Source organism: Chelonia mydas, chromosome 2 (genome assembly GCF_015237465.2).
Source record: "Chelonia mydas isolate rCheMyd1 chromosome 2, rCheMyd1.pri.v2, whole genome shotgun sequence".
Classification (NCBI taxonomy): domain Eukaryota; kingdom Metazoa; phylum Chordata; order Testudines; family Cheloniidae; genus Chelonia; species Chelonia mydas.
In genome coordinates, this window is record NC_057850.1 from 179,775,646 (window position 1) to 179,793,114 (window position 17,469).

General features: G+C 41.7%; 1 protein-coding gene and 1 long non-coding RNA gene across 51 annotated transcripts in view; one reads left to right on the forward strand and one right to left on the reverse strand.

Moving 5' to 3' along the window:
• The window catches only part of CLASP2 (cytoplasmic linker associated protein 2), a 273,178-nt gene extending 262,053 nt beyond the window's left edge, over positions 1–11,125 (forward strand). For all 50 annotated transcript variants that reach the window (XM_043540698.1, XM_037890139.2, XM_043540702.1 and 47 more), the window contains 2 exons: positions 4,542–4,658; positions 7,546–11,125. In XM_043540698.1, coding sequence (XP_043396633.1) covers positions 4,542–4,658; positions 7,546–7,632 — 204 coding nt within the window. In that variant the 3' untranslated portion in view covers positions 7,633–11,125. The remainder of the gene's footprint in view (positions 1–4,541; positions 4,659–7,545) is intronic.
• Positions 7,750–17,469, reverse strand: part of LOC114018866 — a 42,916-nt gene continuing 33,196 nt past the window's right edge. Inside the window, exon 6 of the long non-coding RNA XR_005223964.2 lies at positions 7,750–12,739. This is a non-coding gene — a long non-coding RNA (uncharacterized LOC114018866). The remainder of the gene's footprint in view (positions 12,740–17,469) is intronic.

The following is a 17,469-nucleotide window of genomic DNA, read 5'->3' on the forward strand; positions in this document are numbered from 1 at the left end:
AGATAGAAGTGAAGAGTGGGATACAGACAGCGGGAGCTGGGGAAGGGCAGGAATAGAGGAATGGGGGTAAGAGCAGGAGCCAGGGAAGGAATAAGAGCAGAATTGGGGGATAGGAGCCAGATGGGGATGGGGGGGAAGAAGCTGGAGAAGAGAGGCTAAGAACAGAAGAGGACAGGGAGAGGCTGAGTGAAACGGGGAAAAGGGTCTCTAACCACTAGCAAACACTCCCTTCAGAACCTGGAACTTAATCTGGTAGTCCTGAGTCTGCATTCTTCTGCTGTCAGCTGTGAAACCTACTGGCAAAGAGTGTGTGTCATCCTACTCTAGTGTTGGTCCACATGGAGGATGCCAACCTGCTGCTGCTGCCAGTTACTCCGTGAGCTCAAGTAGTAGATGTCTGTGGACCGAATGGTCCAAACTCTGTTGATGAGTTAAGTTGGGGGTCAGTCTGATTCCACAATATTTGGTGGGGAGTGTTTAAAAGAATTAGGAAGTTACATTTTAAAGAAACATACATTAAATGGGCATTACAGTTGTGATGTCAAGCTCTCAAAGGTTAGGAAATTCCAGAAATAGGGTTGCACAAGCAACCATGTGGTTACCTCCCTCTTTGGGGACCTCTCATAGGAGAGAATCCCTTTGTAAGATGCGGATTCCCTTCTTAAGAAGAGAGCCAAAGTTGAGGTTCCTTCGCAACACCAAGGGAAAGGATTTTACATCTATTTCCTGATCCCCAAGAAGAATGACAGTCTGACACCCATTCTGGACCTCAGAAACCTCAACAAGTACATAAGAAAATTCAAGCTCATGACGCTAACTCCAGGGGACGCTATCCTTTCCTTGTTCCAGGGAGATTAGTGTGTGACTGTCAACTTAAAGAGTGCTTACTTTCATGTGGCAGACAACATTTGCTTCAAGGGCCTGAGGCACTGTGTGGAGATGTGATATTATCAGTTCAGTCTTTCCTGTTGGCTTGTCCACAACACTGAAAGTCTTCACCAAGCACCTTCTGGTAGTTGATGCACTCCTCAGACATCCAGGGGAAATTGTGGTCTGTACCAGTTCTTCTCTGAGAGTAGTCACTGAGGAAAAGCCCTGTTGTGAGCGGTGCTTAGCAGCCAGTTGTCCCAATATAGGTAGACAAATATTCCTAAGGCTATTAGAGCTGATAGCCTTTTTGACCAACATCTCATTCTTTGCTTGCGTGAACATGAACAGATCATTACACACCAAATATACATGACCTTTGAAGGAGACTGTTCTTCCTAGAGTGCTCAACAGCTTGATTGGTGAGAAAACAAGGACAACAGCCACTGGGGGCGGGGGAAAGGTATCCTTTGCTCCCCACATCAGTTGCCATCATTGCCTCCAGTCTAGACTGGTGTGTGCATTTTGCCAAGACCAGGGGTTCTCAAACTTCATGGCACCGTGACCCCCTTTGGACAATGAAAATTACTCCCCCCTGGTTGAAGCCTGAGCCAGCCCGAGCTCCCAGCTGGGCAGGGAGGGCAAAGCCCAAAGACTTCAGCCCTAGGCAGGGGGCCTGTAACTTGAGTCCCGATGCCCAGGGCTGAAGCCCTCGGGCTTTGGTTCTGGGCCCCAGAAAGTCTAAGTCAGCCCTGGCAACCCCAATAAAAAGGGGTCCCGACCCACAATTTGAGAACTGCTGGCCTAGACCATCAGGTATGTGGCCTTTAGAACACCTGGGAGTCCAGACTTCATATGAGTGTGCTGGAACTCAGTGCACTGCAGTGATCCCTCAAAGCTTTTCAGCTATCTCTGCATCATCATGTAGTGCAGGTGCTTACAGACCACACCACGGCCACATACTTCAGCAATCAACAGGGAAGAATGCATTCTTAGTGGAGGCAAGAAAATTTTGGATGTGGTGCATGCAGGTCCAAATCCACCCAGTAGCTCTTGCAGCTTGCTGGGGAGAACACGAAGGCAGACTTCCTCAGCAGGAGGTCTCAGGATCAATTTGAGTGGTCCTTGAAACCAGCACTAACCAGTGCCATATTTTGCAGAAGGAGCTACAGGGTAATAGTCCGGTATGCTTGCAAACAGAACAAATGGCAAGCATATTGCACAAATGCACACAGATAAGTGCTGTCTCTGAAATGTTTCTGCTGGACAGCACCAACTTCCTGTTAATAGCCCCAAGAGGTATGTCTACACTGCAATAAAAACCCACGACTGGCCCAGGTTTGGGCTTTGGGGCTGTTTAATTGCAGGGTAGCCTTCTGGGCTTGGGCTGGAGCCCAGGCTCAGGACCCAGAGTGGTGGGAGGGTCCCAGAGCTTGGGCTGCAGCCTGAGCCCCACAAGCCTGAGTCAGCTGGCATAGGCCTCACAATGGGGCCTTATGATCGCTAGTATTCTGATCCCCTGAAGCTAGTCAGAGAAACACTGTACTTATTGCCTCTGTCTTCAGCCCTCCTGTCTCAACAGCAAGAAAGGATTGTGCAACCCAACCCAGACACTCCCCTTACAGTGTGGAGGATAACCTGTTGACTTATGTGGATCATTTCTCCTCTTGGAGGATGCAGGCCATCCTCCTACAATCCATGAAAGGTTCTACCATAAAATGCTGTAAACAAAAATGGAAAAGGTTTAGAATCTGGGCCACTGGTAGAGGACTCACGCCATCCTGAGCTGGGGTTCCTGCACAGCTAGAGTTCTATACCTGATGTCTCAGGGCTTATCCTTAGCCTCTTTAAGGTATCTACTTGCTGCGGTTACGTTAAGGACAAACATCCTCTTTCATCTTGTTGTCGCTAAGTTACTTACGAGCATGGTAAATGCATTTGCCCCCATTAGGCAGCCCCCACCTTCATGGAACATAAATCTTGCCTTAACAGAACTGATGGGTTGACCCTCTTGCTTAAGGGTCTCTTGAACATTTATTGATCAGAATGGCCTTTCTTACAGCAATTACATCTGCTCGGAAGGGGACTGAGCTTAGTGCTTTTGTGTCTGCTACATAATGAAGCCCCATCCCAGTTTTGTGCCTAAAGTGGTCTCAGATTGCCACCAATCTCAGTATATTTCTCTCACTGCGTTCTTCCCCATTTCCACCCTGGGAAAACTTTTTCTCCATACCCTAGATGTAAAGAGGGTGCTCTGTTTTTACCTGTAAAAGATCAAGCCCTTTAGAAAATCCAGTAGGTTATGGGTAGCATATGGGAAGAAATGTCAGGAAGTACTCATTACCAAACAGACTTTCACTTTGGATTCGGAGATGTAAGGAACACTGCTACATTTTATCTGGAAAATCAGTATCCTGTGGTTTTAAGTCCCTGTCCATGAGAACCAACACAGCTTCTATGGCGTGCCTTAGTAAAGATCCCCTCATGGAGATTTGTAAAGCAGCAAGTTGGAGTTCAGTGCACACTTTCACAAAGCACTGCTCCTCAGCCTTAGGCCTGGTCTACACTGTGGGGGCGCGAGCTAAATCGATCTAAGTTACACAACTTCAGCTACGAAAATAGCATAGCTGAAGTCGACGTACTTAGAGCTACTTACCGCGGTGTCTTCACTGCAGTAGGTCGACTGCTGCCGCTGCCCCGTTGACTCTGCCTGTGCGTCCCACTCTGGTGGAGTACCGGAGTCGACGGGAGAGCGCTCGGCGGTTGATTTATTGTGTCTTCACTGGACACGATAAATTGACCCCCGCTGGATCGTTCGCTCCAGAGGTAAGCGTAGACATGCCCTTAGAGTTGCATTCAGATGCTCAGTTTGGGAGAGTAGCACAACAGTCCATATTTAACTAAGAACTCCTCACCCACCATCATCCTGCTGATATCCCACAAGTGGGAGTTTACAGAGACTCTTGATGAAGAAAGAGATTACTAACCAGTAACTATTGTTCTTCAGAAGTCACCTCTGTATATTTATACTACGTACTCCCTTCCTCTCTACCTCAGAGTTCTATATAACACCCAGACTCAACAGTTAGAGAGAAGGAATTGAGGTGGTTGGTGGACGCATTCTTGTCGAGTAGGAAAATGATGTTGCACGCATGCAAGATCTCTCGTGCTTCTCAATGGACAAGAAGAAAAGGAGTACTTGTGGCACCTTAGAGGCTAACAAATTTATTTGAGCATAAGCTTTCGTGAGCTACAGTTCACTTCATCGGATGCGCTCACGAAAGCTTATGCTCAAATACATTTGTTAGTCTCTAAGGTGCCACAAGAACGCCTTTTCTTTTTGCGAATACAGACTAACACGGCTGCTACTCTGAAACCTGTCAATGGACAAGTATTTTCAAGGCAGTTCCACGGTTCTGTGCTTGGGGCACCATATTCCACAAGTGTAAATGCACAGAGGTGACTCTCAAAGAACAACAGTTACTGATAAATAACGTCTCTTTATTTGGGCAAGTTTAATTTTGGCATTTTCTAACTTTGGAGTGCTTCTCTTAGTAACCTTACCGTTCATTTAGTGTGATTTATTTTGGGGGGGGAATGTATCTATAAAAAGAAACCTCTCTTGGAATTTTAATCATATGCTAGCTATTAATGTTAATTTCCTTGCTTTCCAGGGTTATGATAATTCGGAGAGCAGTGTTCGTAAGGCTTGTGTTTTCTGCCTTGTAGCTATTCATGCAGTAATTGGTGATGAACTAAAACCACATCTCAGTCAACTCACAGGCAGTAAAGTAAGTGGAGGATGCCATTTACAGAAATCCTAGTCCCTAATTGCATGTATATGTTTACAGTGTGAGTAACTATTAAAACTAAGAAAATATATATCTGAAGGAATAATAACCCAGGTTGCTGAAGCTACTAGCAAGCAGAGAGGATCAAGGTGACTTTCATATGTGAGACTTAAAAATATGCGAGACTCAAAAATATGCAAATCATAAATCCAATCTTCATGCAAGTGAAGTTCTCATTGATTTATAAGAAATGCTGAATTAGGTCCCATGTTTTGCTGTGTTAGATTAGATTTGGTTATATTATAAATTAGCTCAAAAGCACAACTGTGCCTCAAAATATAAAAAAAAATTCTCCTTGAAAAATTAGATTAAGGAACCTTTGCATAAACATCCTTAAGATGGTTGAGAGTACACCTTCAAAATCAGTGTATTGACTTAATGTTGTGTATATATTATACAAGATGGTAGGTAGTTCCACAGTGAACATAATCAGTGTGCTGACTTTCATCTCCACCATTGCTCCATATGGTGGTTGCCTTTTGAAAATTTCATTGTTTAGTGGGAGATAAATACGCATTAGAAGTAAATAAACCAATTATGCTTCTCTCTGTTCTCCTTAATTAATTTGCATGCCACAACCTTTTTAGTACATTTTATTTTTATATTACTTGAAAAACAGAAAATCTTTACTGCATCTTTTTGGATGGCTGCACATTTGCAGAAAATTTTAATTTAAAAAGAGACAATTGAACATTAATTATATATGATCTTGTCCTCGGAAATACATAAGATGACTCACTTTTATGCATTATGATGCATGATAAGATCCAAAACTTCAACTGTGTGGATATTGCCTGCTTTTATTTTTGGTTTTATTTTTGCTGGTTTTACCTAGGGTGACCCAAAACAGAGGATTTTTTAGGGAATAGAAAACCCCACTTACCCTGAGCATTAAGGGCTCCCAACACCCTACCAGTGACTAGAATCAAAATGGGTTTTCTCTGATACAGATAACACCAGCTTATTCACAGTGCCTCTAAAATTGAGGAATAAACAACATTAACCCCAGCTCAACTACTTCAGCTCCCCCTTTTTTGTGTGCGTTTAATATAACTTGAGCAATAACTCCTTGTGAAGAATGTTGGTCTGTTTTGAGGTTTTCATTTGCAGGTACATAAAAAGATATTTCTTCCTTTATTTTAAATTCACCACCTAAAGATTTTTACTTTCAGTGAAGGGAAAACATCTCAGTTATTAAAGTTGGATGAATATTTTTGGTTACTTAGACCTCCCTTATAATCTTTAGCTTAATGGTTTAGGGTACTGTGCTGAGTGTGGGAAACTCAGGTTCAATTCCCTCTACCTCATGAGGATCAGTGACTTGTACTTGGATCTCTCACATCCTAGGTTGGGTGCCCTAACCACCACACAAGAGTCGTTCTCACTCTCTTTCCCTGGCAAAATGACTATCTATTGTCATAAATGACCATGAATATCTACTATAAATGACAATGGGTAATCATTGGGCCAGGGAGAGAGTGTGAGAATTACTCTATAGCCAGGTGGTTAGGTCATCCACCTTGGATGTGGGAGACCCCCAGTTCAAGTTCCTGCTCCACATCAGGAGAATTGAACCTGGGTCTCCCATGTCTCAGGAGAGACCCTAACCACTGGGCTACTCCTGGGGGAATTCTGTGCCACTGTGCAACGCAGAATGTTGCAGAAAATAATGTTGTGGACACAGAATTTCCTTCCGCCCCCCCACAGAAATAGGCTCAGAGCTGTTGGCCACCACTAGGGGCTGCTGGACCTGGCAGAGCCCAGCTCACAAATAGAAGACAAGGCTGGGGGAGAGGGAGGAAGGGGGAATTGGAGGGTTACCAGCAGCTGCAGTTCCCAGAACACCCTGAAGGAAAGAAGTAATGGCACGTGGGGAAACTCCATCCAAGCCTAGGACCCAGCATCAGGCTGTTTCTCCCTCTGGATTCCTGGACTCTGGGGGGTAGGGGGTGTGAGTGTCGGGGGGGGGCTCAAGAGGGAGGAAGTATGGGTGTCTTGGCTGGGAGGAGGCATGGCTGGGCTCTGGGGGGCGGGGGAAGATGTGAGTATCTGGCCCCCTGGCTGGGCTCTGGAGGGAGGAGGGGACAGAGAAACTGGAACTGGGTTATTGTAGGGTGTCTTGGCTGGGAGGAGGCATGGCTGGGCTCTGTGGGGGAGGAGGTGTGAGTGTCTGGCCCCTGGCTGGGCTCAGGGGGGAGGAGGGGGTGGAGAAACAGGAACTGGGTTATTGTAGGGGTTTCTTGAACACTCTACTTCTGGGGGAAATTTTGTGTGTGTCTGTATTGTTACAGACATACTTGCTCACAGCTGTTTTGAAACAAATTACCAGTTGAAACTGGCATGATTATATAGTGTTATTCTGAAAAATAAAATTTGCAGAATTTTAAAATATTGTGGGCAGAATTTTTAATTTTTTGGTGCAGAATTCCCCAAGGAGTACACTGGGCTAGAGGTTATAAAAGAGATCCTCTTCTTCCCTCTCCTCTCCCCCAGGCATTTTGTGACTCTAGTCCTTTATTTTTGTAAAACTGCCCAAAACTGAAATGAAAAATGTTGGGTTAAACTGAAACGTTTTGTTTCAACTTTACTCTAAATTTTTCAGACTTTTTGATTCGCCAAAAAAATTCATTTTCAGTTTGACCTGAAACAAAATTTTTTTGGGTGTTTCAGAATTACCAGCGAAGCAAAAAGACCATTATTCACTCAGCTTTAGTTAGAACTTTCTTCACTGTATTCTTACCCATGCTGATAGACTGTTTTAGAATTTTTACTATTAAACTGTTTCTGATAAATGTTAAACAAATGCATTTCTGAATTAAATCTGCAGATGAAATTATTGAACCTTTACATCAAACGTGCACAAACAGGCTCTGGAGCAGGTGACACAGTAGCAGATGTTTCTGGACAAAGCTAATGAAACTGACGACAGTGAACCAGGTCTCCTAAAGAAAGGACAGGCACTCTGATATCAGTGAAAAGAAAATTCTCACGCACACCTTTGGAACTCTTTTTTTTTTTTTTTTTTTTTTTCCCCCCTTCCCAGTTTGTTTTTTGTTTTGTTTTGGGTTTTTTTTTTTGTTTTGTTTTTTTTAAACTGATGGCTACCCCTCAGCCTGCATGCAACTGTTGCAGTAGAATTATTCAAATCCAAAGAGAAAACAGTATTAATATCAGCTGGTCAAAACACAATAAATTTTAAAAATCTAACCCATCACTTTTCCTGTTCGCACTCCTCTGTGTGTCTTCCCATTAACTTTTACCAGTGTTATGACTGTATTTAAAAAGAATTTTTAAAAATGCTAATTAAACAGGAATGCTTTAAGCTTTAAAAGTTAAAATCTAAACTGTTTTGCTTTTTTATTTTTGGCTGCAGAATAACATGCCATTTTTATTGCAGTTTTGTTTAAATATCCTATCCTTTCCTAGAAAGAAGAAATTATATGAAACAAGGCAGGACTAGTCTGAACTGCAACTAGACTCAGTCACTGTGTTGGTGGTACATCATCATATTTGCATCTTGTTTGGGATATTCTGGAATATGAGAATTATGCCCATAAAAAAACTGGATTGATCCAGTTCTTTGAAAGTGATATTGTCCATTGGTTGTATGTTTGTCCCATAAATAAGAATTTAGTGTGAGCAATAGAGGACTAGTACAGCTAGCACATCCTAATGTGGAAGACAGCCCAGTTCAGGGTCCAGTGTGGCAGAACTGGTGATAGTGTGACAACCTGCTTTCTAGCAGCAGAGAAAACAATTACTTGATGGACCTGAAGCATCCTTGTCACCATCCTTTCTTTGAGCAGGATGCCTCAGAGTGGAGTGCTCTGCCCAAGCATGCTCAGTATGTATTTATCTTTATCACTAGAATGTTTCCTCTCAACCTAGTTGCTGGAACCAGTAGTGTTGTATTGTAACTCACATGGGGGGGTATATGACAACAGTGCAGTTCATTGGTTATCTTTTTAAAAGCACTACAACATTCTGCACTGAATTTTTAGGGTTGGGGGAGAATCACAAGCACTATGAATCTTGCCACTTTTTCAAAAAAAATGTTTTGGATGAATTGGGAAAGATGCACCAAATTATTTGCATGGTTTTCTTGAATAGCATCATCAAGACCCATCTGGATTAAGGCGTGAAAATGTTTTCAAGTTGTTGTTTTATTTTTCAAATTTTAGTTTATTGTTAATAATAATTTGTATTTATGATAACGGAAAGAGAGAACAAAAATCAAGTAAATATATGTCCCTGAATGTCTTCTGTTTCTCAGATGTAATCAACAAGCTACTTAGCTGAGAGATGGGGTAAAACAGCACCCTGTCCGGGAATGATGGAACCTGGGTTTTTTTTACTATGGTATGGTCTAGTTTTAGGAAATGTGTCCTGGTAAGAGAGAAAATAGCAGTGCCAAGGATGATGTTCTGTGCTAGACTAAAATTCTCTCTACTTCTTCAGGGTGATTACTTTTGACTGAGCTGCTGCCCATAGTGTCTTGTGGAAAAACTGTCTATAGAAATCTTTTTTTAATTATTTTTTCAAATCACCATTTGCTACTGTGTATTCAAAGCCCTGTTCTTTATCATGTAGCCAAATATAAGGAACTGCTAGTGTACTTCAATTGCTAGTTACCTTGAAAGACAAAACTGAATAAAAGTGGAGCTGGATACTTGCAATTACATTCTTTGAGAGGTCATTTTCACTTAATCAGAAGTGAAACTGACAGAGAAAGTTGAGACATGGTTATTAAAGAAGCAGTTTACTGTTGTTGCAGAGATTTGTTTTCTTTGGGCAGGGGGAAATGTAGAAATGTATGTAAAAACTTTAAAAAAGGAAAATTCTCATTTTTTGTCACTGGCCCTTTTTTTTAGCAGCTGCATCAGGAAAGTAGTGTCTCCCCTTTCTCTCCTCCCTTGTGTGCAACATTCTCTTTGTTTTCTACTGTTTAACTACATTGTGTATTTATAGTTCTTTGCTTACCATTGTGCATATACTGGCAATAAAATGTACATAACATTACTTGAAAAAAAAATTAACAATGTATACAGGCTATTTTTCTGTTTTATTTAATCATGTTATATGAAAGATTATAGATGTCATAGGCACCAATATTGATTTCAAAAGATTCTGCATAATTGCTGTGTGTGCAGAATGCTGCTTTGTTAGACATTCTAAGTATCCCATTTTTATAAAGGATTTTTATTTCAGTGGTACAGAAAACGCTTGTTTTTTAAAATTGTCACTCAGATTACAGTTTAACAGCTCTACTTTAACCCTTCTTCATAAGTGTGCATGTATAAGGTCTTAATTCTGTTTGTTCTGAAGATTGTTCTTTTAAGGCTTGACCTCAGGAGGACTTTGCTGTTTCCATTCTTTCCGAACATGGAGTCTGTCCCATTTACACTACAAAAATAACCCTCTTTAAATATGTTTATGGCCTAATGTTATAACTCTTTTTTTTCCTTAATGGTGTGGACAGGGGAAAAAAAAATAAAAATCAGTCCCTTTGAGAGAGAGAGAGAGAGAGAGAGAGAGATGTTATCTTCGGTACACAGATAGCAAGGCTAAAAGTTGATTCTTTACTTTTTTGGCGGTGGGGAGGAATTGTTTATCTTCACAGAGACAAAGAAATCTTGTTTTTATAAGAAGCTTGGACCACAGTCATGTGTCACACCATATTTAAACATCCCATGTCCTAAAAAAACTAAACATAAGTTTAAAATTTTTTAAACATTTTAAATTTATCAATAGTAACCTGATATCAACTTGACCATATCTGCTAGTCACAGGGAACAGATTGCTGAGCATGCACTTTCCTGTGAAAAGGATGTTTTGTATTCATTTAATCATAGGATAGGAGTGTGGAAGTTTACAATAAAAATGCATGCTGCTCCCATTAACATTGGACAAGCTACAATAATCCTTTACTTGGGCTTTATTTCCTATATTGTAAATAAAAGCTAGCTCGGTTTAATTGCAACTGTAATCAATGGTGTCTTATACATGTTAAACTGGAGATCTCTAATGAATGCACATAAAGATGTAGTGCAGTGAAAAGAAATTTTACAGTGTTGTTGGTCAGCAAAAAGTTCAGACAGTTCTAAGGATGATGTCATCTCTTAATAGCCTTTCTTTCCTTGTAAGATTATAATGCAAAACTTTTAAGCTGGAAGACATTGTATTGTACCTGTGGTTCTTAAAGAGTTTGATTTTGGGGGTAGAATATCTATATTTTGCAGTTGAATGTAAAAATGAAACCACAATATATCCAGAGTCAGAATAATAAATGTAAAGGTGATTTGACATGACAATTGTCATCAAATAAAATTTGATTGTTGTGTTGTGCTCAACCTAAGCCCCAGCCAGGAAGTTGGGGTAATTAGTTGAAGGCACACTGTAAACTTAAATTGTGTTGATTTTTAATTTTGTTTAAAATGTTCCTTTAAAAACTACAGACTGCAGATTTGTTTTCAGTGTTTTAAGAGCTGAGTCCTAGGATAAGGATTAAATACTTGTGTTCTGGGAAAAAATATTTCAGGAATATCCATGCTAGCCTTTACAAACATGTTAGTTACTTTGAATTAATTGGTAATAAATTAATTCAAGGTAAAAAGTCTATTGAAGACAAACCCCAACTGTCAATTTTCAGTAAAGGAAGCATTTAAAAAGAATTCTCAATTATAAATTTCAAATATAATGTTTTCCTTTTGAAAACAAATACATGCAAGGCAAAGCCAGACTGAGGAGTAAGTCTGGTGAATTACACAACAATAAATGTATTTGATGCTTAATGGTAACAGGAATTTTCTGTTTGTTGTGGTAATGTTGTTGTGGCAAGGTCAAATATTTTGAGCCATAGACTTAGAATACGGTAAACATTAAACTAAGCAAGAAAGAAATAAAGTGGGGAATTTGTGACCAGCAAGGTTATCAGGAGAATGAAAACTAGTGTTTTTCCATTTTAGCAAACTCTTACCAGTTTTGCAATTGCAACTATCATAAAATAGTCTAGTACCACTGAATTTTTAATTAGTTTGTTTTCATAAAAATTTTCTTCGAAATAAATTGTAAATAAATACCTTTCTAATTGTCCAGTGTAAATTTTGCCCCCAACCTTTCCAGGCATGCAACTACGTAGACTGAAAAGATATACCTCATTGAGCAAAAATGTTCTCTTAAAATTCATTGAATGATATATAATTTTAAAAAGTTTGTCTACCTAAATACAGGGAAGATTTTCAGAAGGACTTACAGGATATAGAAGCCCCATTTGAATCTTTATGCTTCTTAATACCTTATACACTGAAAATTTCACTACACACCTTTAATAAATGTTTGTCATTTACAAATGCCCCAAATACGTGTTTGTGGACTGTTTCAGTCTCATGTAAACCTTCCAAAACTATGGAAGTTAATGTTGAGTTCAGGATGAACTCAGCCTAAAATTGTTGAAAATAGCCAAAATATCACTGTTTCATAGATTAGGGGACTGGTAATGGAATACAGAGCCTAGGTTGCCAGTCAAAGTCCACTCCAGGTTAATGATGAGAGATTGATATTTGGTGACTAAGTGAGATGTATTTGTGAAATAAATTAGTAGTCTGTTTAGCTCCAACATATAAATATTTATATTTCAAAAAATGCTGTCTGCATCACATTGAGCTCCTGTGCTGATAATTTCTGTACACATGCCATGGACTGATTGGGTAGAAATTGCAATATCCTCTCACCATTAGAGATCATTTCTTCAAGTCACTCTGAGGCGTTTTGATGTAGTCATGTGGGAACATTTGAGGCGGCCCAGGCCTTATTTGTTTTATAGATTAACAGAGCATTTCACATTGGCTTCTTTCCCTGACACAAGCTCTAATTTGGTACCCACGTTAACAAGTGCCATTTTTCTCCACAAGACCTTTTAGCCAGGTTTGTCTCCCTCTGCAGTGAATTAGGAGATAGCACAGCCAATCTCTTCCTCTTACCATCCATACCTCTTCTGGAGACCCCATCCTGAATTTGGAAAGCTGGAACAGATAATTGACAGTCAGGCAAGCAAGAAGAAATCCTTTTCCTCTTACTTTTGTTATAAGTGTAAAGCATTTCTGTATGTATATTTGTGAAAACACTGTCCCAAAGAAAGTTTTACACCTTGGCTAACCCCAGCTATATAAACAGTTTCAGAAGATGATTGGGACAGTAATGCTTACTCCCTGTTAAGTACTGAAGCAAATTTCCAGGTGGGAAACTTCCAAGTTTATTCAGACTGTGAGTGCCACATTATTTAACTACCATAAGACAAAGCTGAACAATTATTTTAATACTGTCAGATTTCAAAGAGGTTTGTAATCAAGCTAGATCCTCTGAGAAACTATTGCAAGAGTATACACTTTTTATAACTAGTTTTAGAGTTCTTAAATGATTAATTCTGAAACTTTGATCAGAGACCACTGTCAAAAAATCACCAGTGAAAATTGATCGTATTCACAAGTTTTAGTAAAATATATATTATGGGATGATTTAGTTGGAAAATTCCTATAGTGATATTTACAAAAGCATTCTTTAAAAAACTATCAGTGGTCTGTTACTGTTAAGCAGTAGTGACTGATAAGAACATAAGAATGGCCATGGTGGGTAAGACCAATGGTCCATCTAGCCCAGTATCCCGGCTTCCAACAGTGGCCGATGCTAGATGCTTCAGACGGCGTGAACAGAACAGGGCAATTACCAAATGATCCATCCCCTGTCGTCCAGTCTCAGCATCTAGTAGGCAGAGGTTTAGGGACATAAGAGAGTATGGGGTTTTGTCCATGATGATCATCTTGGCTAAGAGCCATTGATGGACCTATTCTCCATGAACTTCTTGTTCTTTTTTGAACCCAGTTATATTTTTGGGCTTCACAACATCCCCTGGCAACAAGTTCCACAGGTTGACTGTGCATTGTGTGAAGAAGTACTTCCTTATGTTTGTTTTAAATCTGCTGCTTATTAATTTCATTGGGAGACTCCTGGTTTATGTGAAGTGGTAATTAACACTTTCCTAATCACTTTCTCCGCACCATTATTTTATAGACCTTTATCATACCCACTCTTAATCTCTTTTCTAAGATGAATAGTTCCAGTCTTTTTAATCTCTCCTCATATGGTAACTGTTCCATACTCGTAATAATTTTTATTGGCCCTCTGTATTTTTTCCAATTCTAATAGATTTTTAAGATGGACCAACCAGAACTGCACACAGTATTCAAAATGTGGGTGTACTATGGATTTATATAGTGGCATTATGGTATATTCTGTCTTACTTTCTATCCCCTTCCTAATAGTTCCTCACAGTCCTAGCTTTTTTGACTTCCGCTGCACATTGAGCAGATATTTTCAGAGAACCATCCATGACGACCTGAAGATCTTTCTGGAGTAGTAACCACTAATTTGTAACGCTTCGCAGTCAGCTGTGGACTTAACTATCTTGAGTAGTTTAGAACTGTCTGCAAAATTTGCCACCTCACTGTTTACCTTTTTTTCCAGATAATTTAAGAGTATGTTGAACAGCACTTGTCCCCGTACAGATCCTTGTGGGGCCCCAATCTTTATCTCTCTCCTCTGTGAAAACTGACCATTTATTCATGCCCTTTGTTTTCCTATTGTAACCAGTTACTGATCCATGAGAGGAGCTGCCCTGTTATCCCATAATTGTTTACGAGCCTTTGGTGTGGGACCTTGTCCAAAGACTTTCTGAAAGTCCAAGTACAGTATATCCACTGGATCACCTTTGTCCACATTTGTTGACATCCTCAAAGAATTCTAATAGATTAGTGATGCATGATTTCCCTTAACAAAAGCTGTGTTGACTCTTCACCGACCTCGTGTTCATCTGTGTGTCTGATAATTCTGTTCTTTACTATAGTTTCAGCCAGTTTGCATGGTACTGAAGTTAGGCTTACTAGTCTGTAATTGCCAGGTTCACCTCTGGAGCCTTTTTTAAACATGAGTGTTATATTAGCTATTCTCCAGTCATCTGGTACAGAGGCTGATTTAAGCAATAGGCTACATACCATAGTTAGTAGTTCTACAATTGCATATTTGAGCTCTTTCAGAATGTTTGGGTGAATACCATCACGTCCTGGTGACTTATTATTCTTTAATTTATCAATTTGTTCCAAAAACTCCTCTATCAACAGCTTAATCTGGGACAGTTCTCAGATTTGTCACCTAAAAAGAATGGCTCAGGTGTGGGAATCTCCCTCACATCCTCTGCAGTGAAGACTGATGCAAAGAATTCATTTAGCATCTCTGCAATGGCCTTGTCTTCCTTGAGTGCTCCTTTAGCACCTCAATTGTCCAGCGGCCCACTGATGGTTTGGCAGACTTCCTGCTTCTGTTGTACTTTAAAAAAAAATTTCCAGTTAGTTTTTGTGTCTTTTGCTAGTTGCTCTTCAAATTCTTTGAGAAAATATTATAAAAGGTATAGTATGCTAAATGTGCTAATGTTTAGAGGCACAGAGATAAAGTATTAAACATTGTGTAATTTCCATCAAGTATAAAGTTTCTGCAGATGTTAGTGTGTTTAGAAACCTTTGTATCTGTGTTTGAACTGAGCCTGTTTCAGGGAAGTGGCAATGGAATAAGTAAAGGCAATATAGAGAGTTCTGGGGAATATCCTTCTGGAGGGGAAAAAAGTAAAATACATGCCACTTTTGGTGCAAACTGGCACGTTCTACAGACAAAAAATTTGCTTATCAAATGTACCCTTATAATCTAAGAATGAGTCCTCACTGGCAAGGGATTAGAAAGGCAACTGAACTCCATCAGAGACTTGGAAAGTTCCTGTGTACTCCATCTGCTTCATTTTGAACATTGCTTTGTAAATAAGCACTATGTACAGTTGATTGTTTTATGTTCTTATGTATCCAGTTATTATTCGAGTGCTTGTTCATGTTGATTCCATTCTAGGTGTGCGCCCGCCCACATGCGCGGCCGTCAGCTTGCCTCAGCGTGACCCATAGGGCCGACTGTAGTGCCCTCTACAGTGCCGTGCTCATGCCGCGGTATATCCAGGTGCTGCCAGGCCACGCCCTCTCAGTTCCTTCTTACAGTCTATGGTGTCAGTCAGAGCGCCTCTCTTGCTTGTCAAGAGCTAGCGGTTTCTCCCATTGGACTTCAGGCCTTTATTCGATTTTATTTAGTGTTAAGTAGTTGTTAAGTGCATAGTTAGCTGATAGTTAAGTTCTCAGCGGGCACTTTACCCCAAGCTCCCGAATTTAAGCCCTGCTCAGTCTGTGGCAGGCCTATGCCTGTGAATGACCCCCACAATAGCTGCCTTAAGTGCTTGGGGGAATCACAAATCAAGGAGCGTTGCCAGATCTGTAAGAACTTTCGGCCTCTCATCCAGAAGGAGAGGGACATTTGCCTCAGGGATCTCCTGGTGAAATCCGCTCTCCTCCCGGCTTCCGAGCCCTCTATGCAGGCTGCACCGAGTACTTTGGCCTCTGTGTGCAGTGCACCACCGGCACCTGCACCTCTTGGTGCCGGCACCAGTGCTGAAGAAGAAGGCGAAGAAGCACTTGCCAGCACCAGGCAAGAAGGCCCCTGGGGTCATCCAGTAGAGGGACTGGGCCTGTCCACCAACCTTCTCCAGAGTATGCCTCCCTGGCTGGGGCTCTTAGCACTCTTAAAGGTCTGTCACTGATTCTGGTGAGCAGTATGGGACCCACCATCCTGCCTGCACCATCGTCATCGCAAGCCCAGGCGCAGAAAGCACAGGTCTCCACCACCTCCTGTGATGTCTCCGTTGCCACAGGACCAAGCTAAGGCGCCCTGAGAGGGCAAGCCACCTGTTAAGACCCCTCTAGGGGTGGGGGAGCGCTGTAGGTCGCTGGACAAGCGATCCTGTGGCAGGTTGCAACCGTGCCACCAGTCGCCCAAACTCTCCCACCCCGGATGCTGAGACGTTATTCCCCAGTGCGAAGTTGATGCTCCCCATATTATGATGGGCACCGTTCGCCTGCTCACGGATCCACATCTAGAGGTTGGTCTCGATCGCCAGCACCATGGAACCACTCGCCCCTCATGTTACCGGTCTCCGCAGCACCGTTCCCACTGACACCGATCTCCCTGGCACCGGGACCATTCTCCCCAGTATAGCCACTGATCACACCTGGTCAGCGCTCACCACTAGCCACAACAGTAAGCAGACCCAGGCGTCGACGGCTCCTCCCTGGTCACTGGAGAGTGGTTCCTCTGGGGCGGAGGCCCAGTTCAGCCCATCGCTCTGGTCTCTGTGATCGGACTGGGCACCAGAAATTACTCTGCCATCCACGGCACCGCAGTGGCAGCAAGGCCAGTGGCCAGCACCGTGGCTGTATTGAGGCGCATGGGGCGTTCCGGTGTGCCAGCCAAAGGTTTTGAGTACTTGTATACCCACACTCCCTCAGGCTCGCTGGTTGTGTTGGCAGCCAACAAGAAGGATAAGTAGGTCCCCACCGCCTCTACCCCCATGAACAAAGAAGCCGAGAAACTTGATTTATTTGGCAGAAAAATGTATTCAACAGCCAGCTTACGATTCCGGGTGGCGAATCATCAGGCCCTACTGAGCCAATACAATTTTAACCTCTGGGACAGCCTCCAGAAGTTCCAGGACTCCCTCCGTCAGGGTCAGGCTCAGGAGTGTGGTACCCTGTGTGACAGGGTCAGGCCAGATGGCTACAGGAGAGTGATAGAAGGCAGATATATTAGCCCCAGGTTAAGTAGGTCCGTTTTC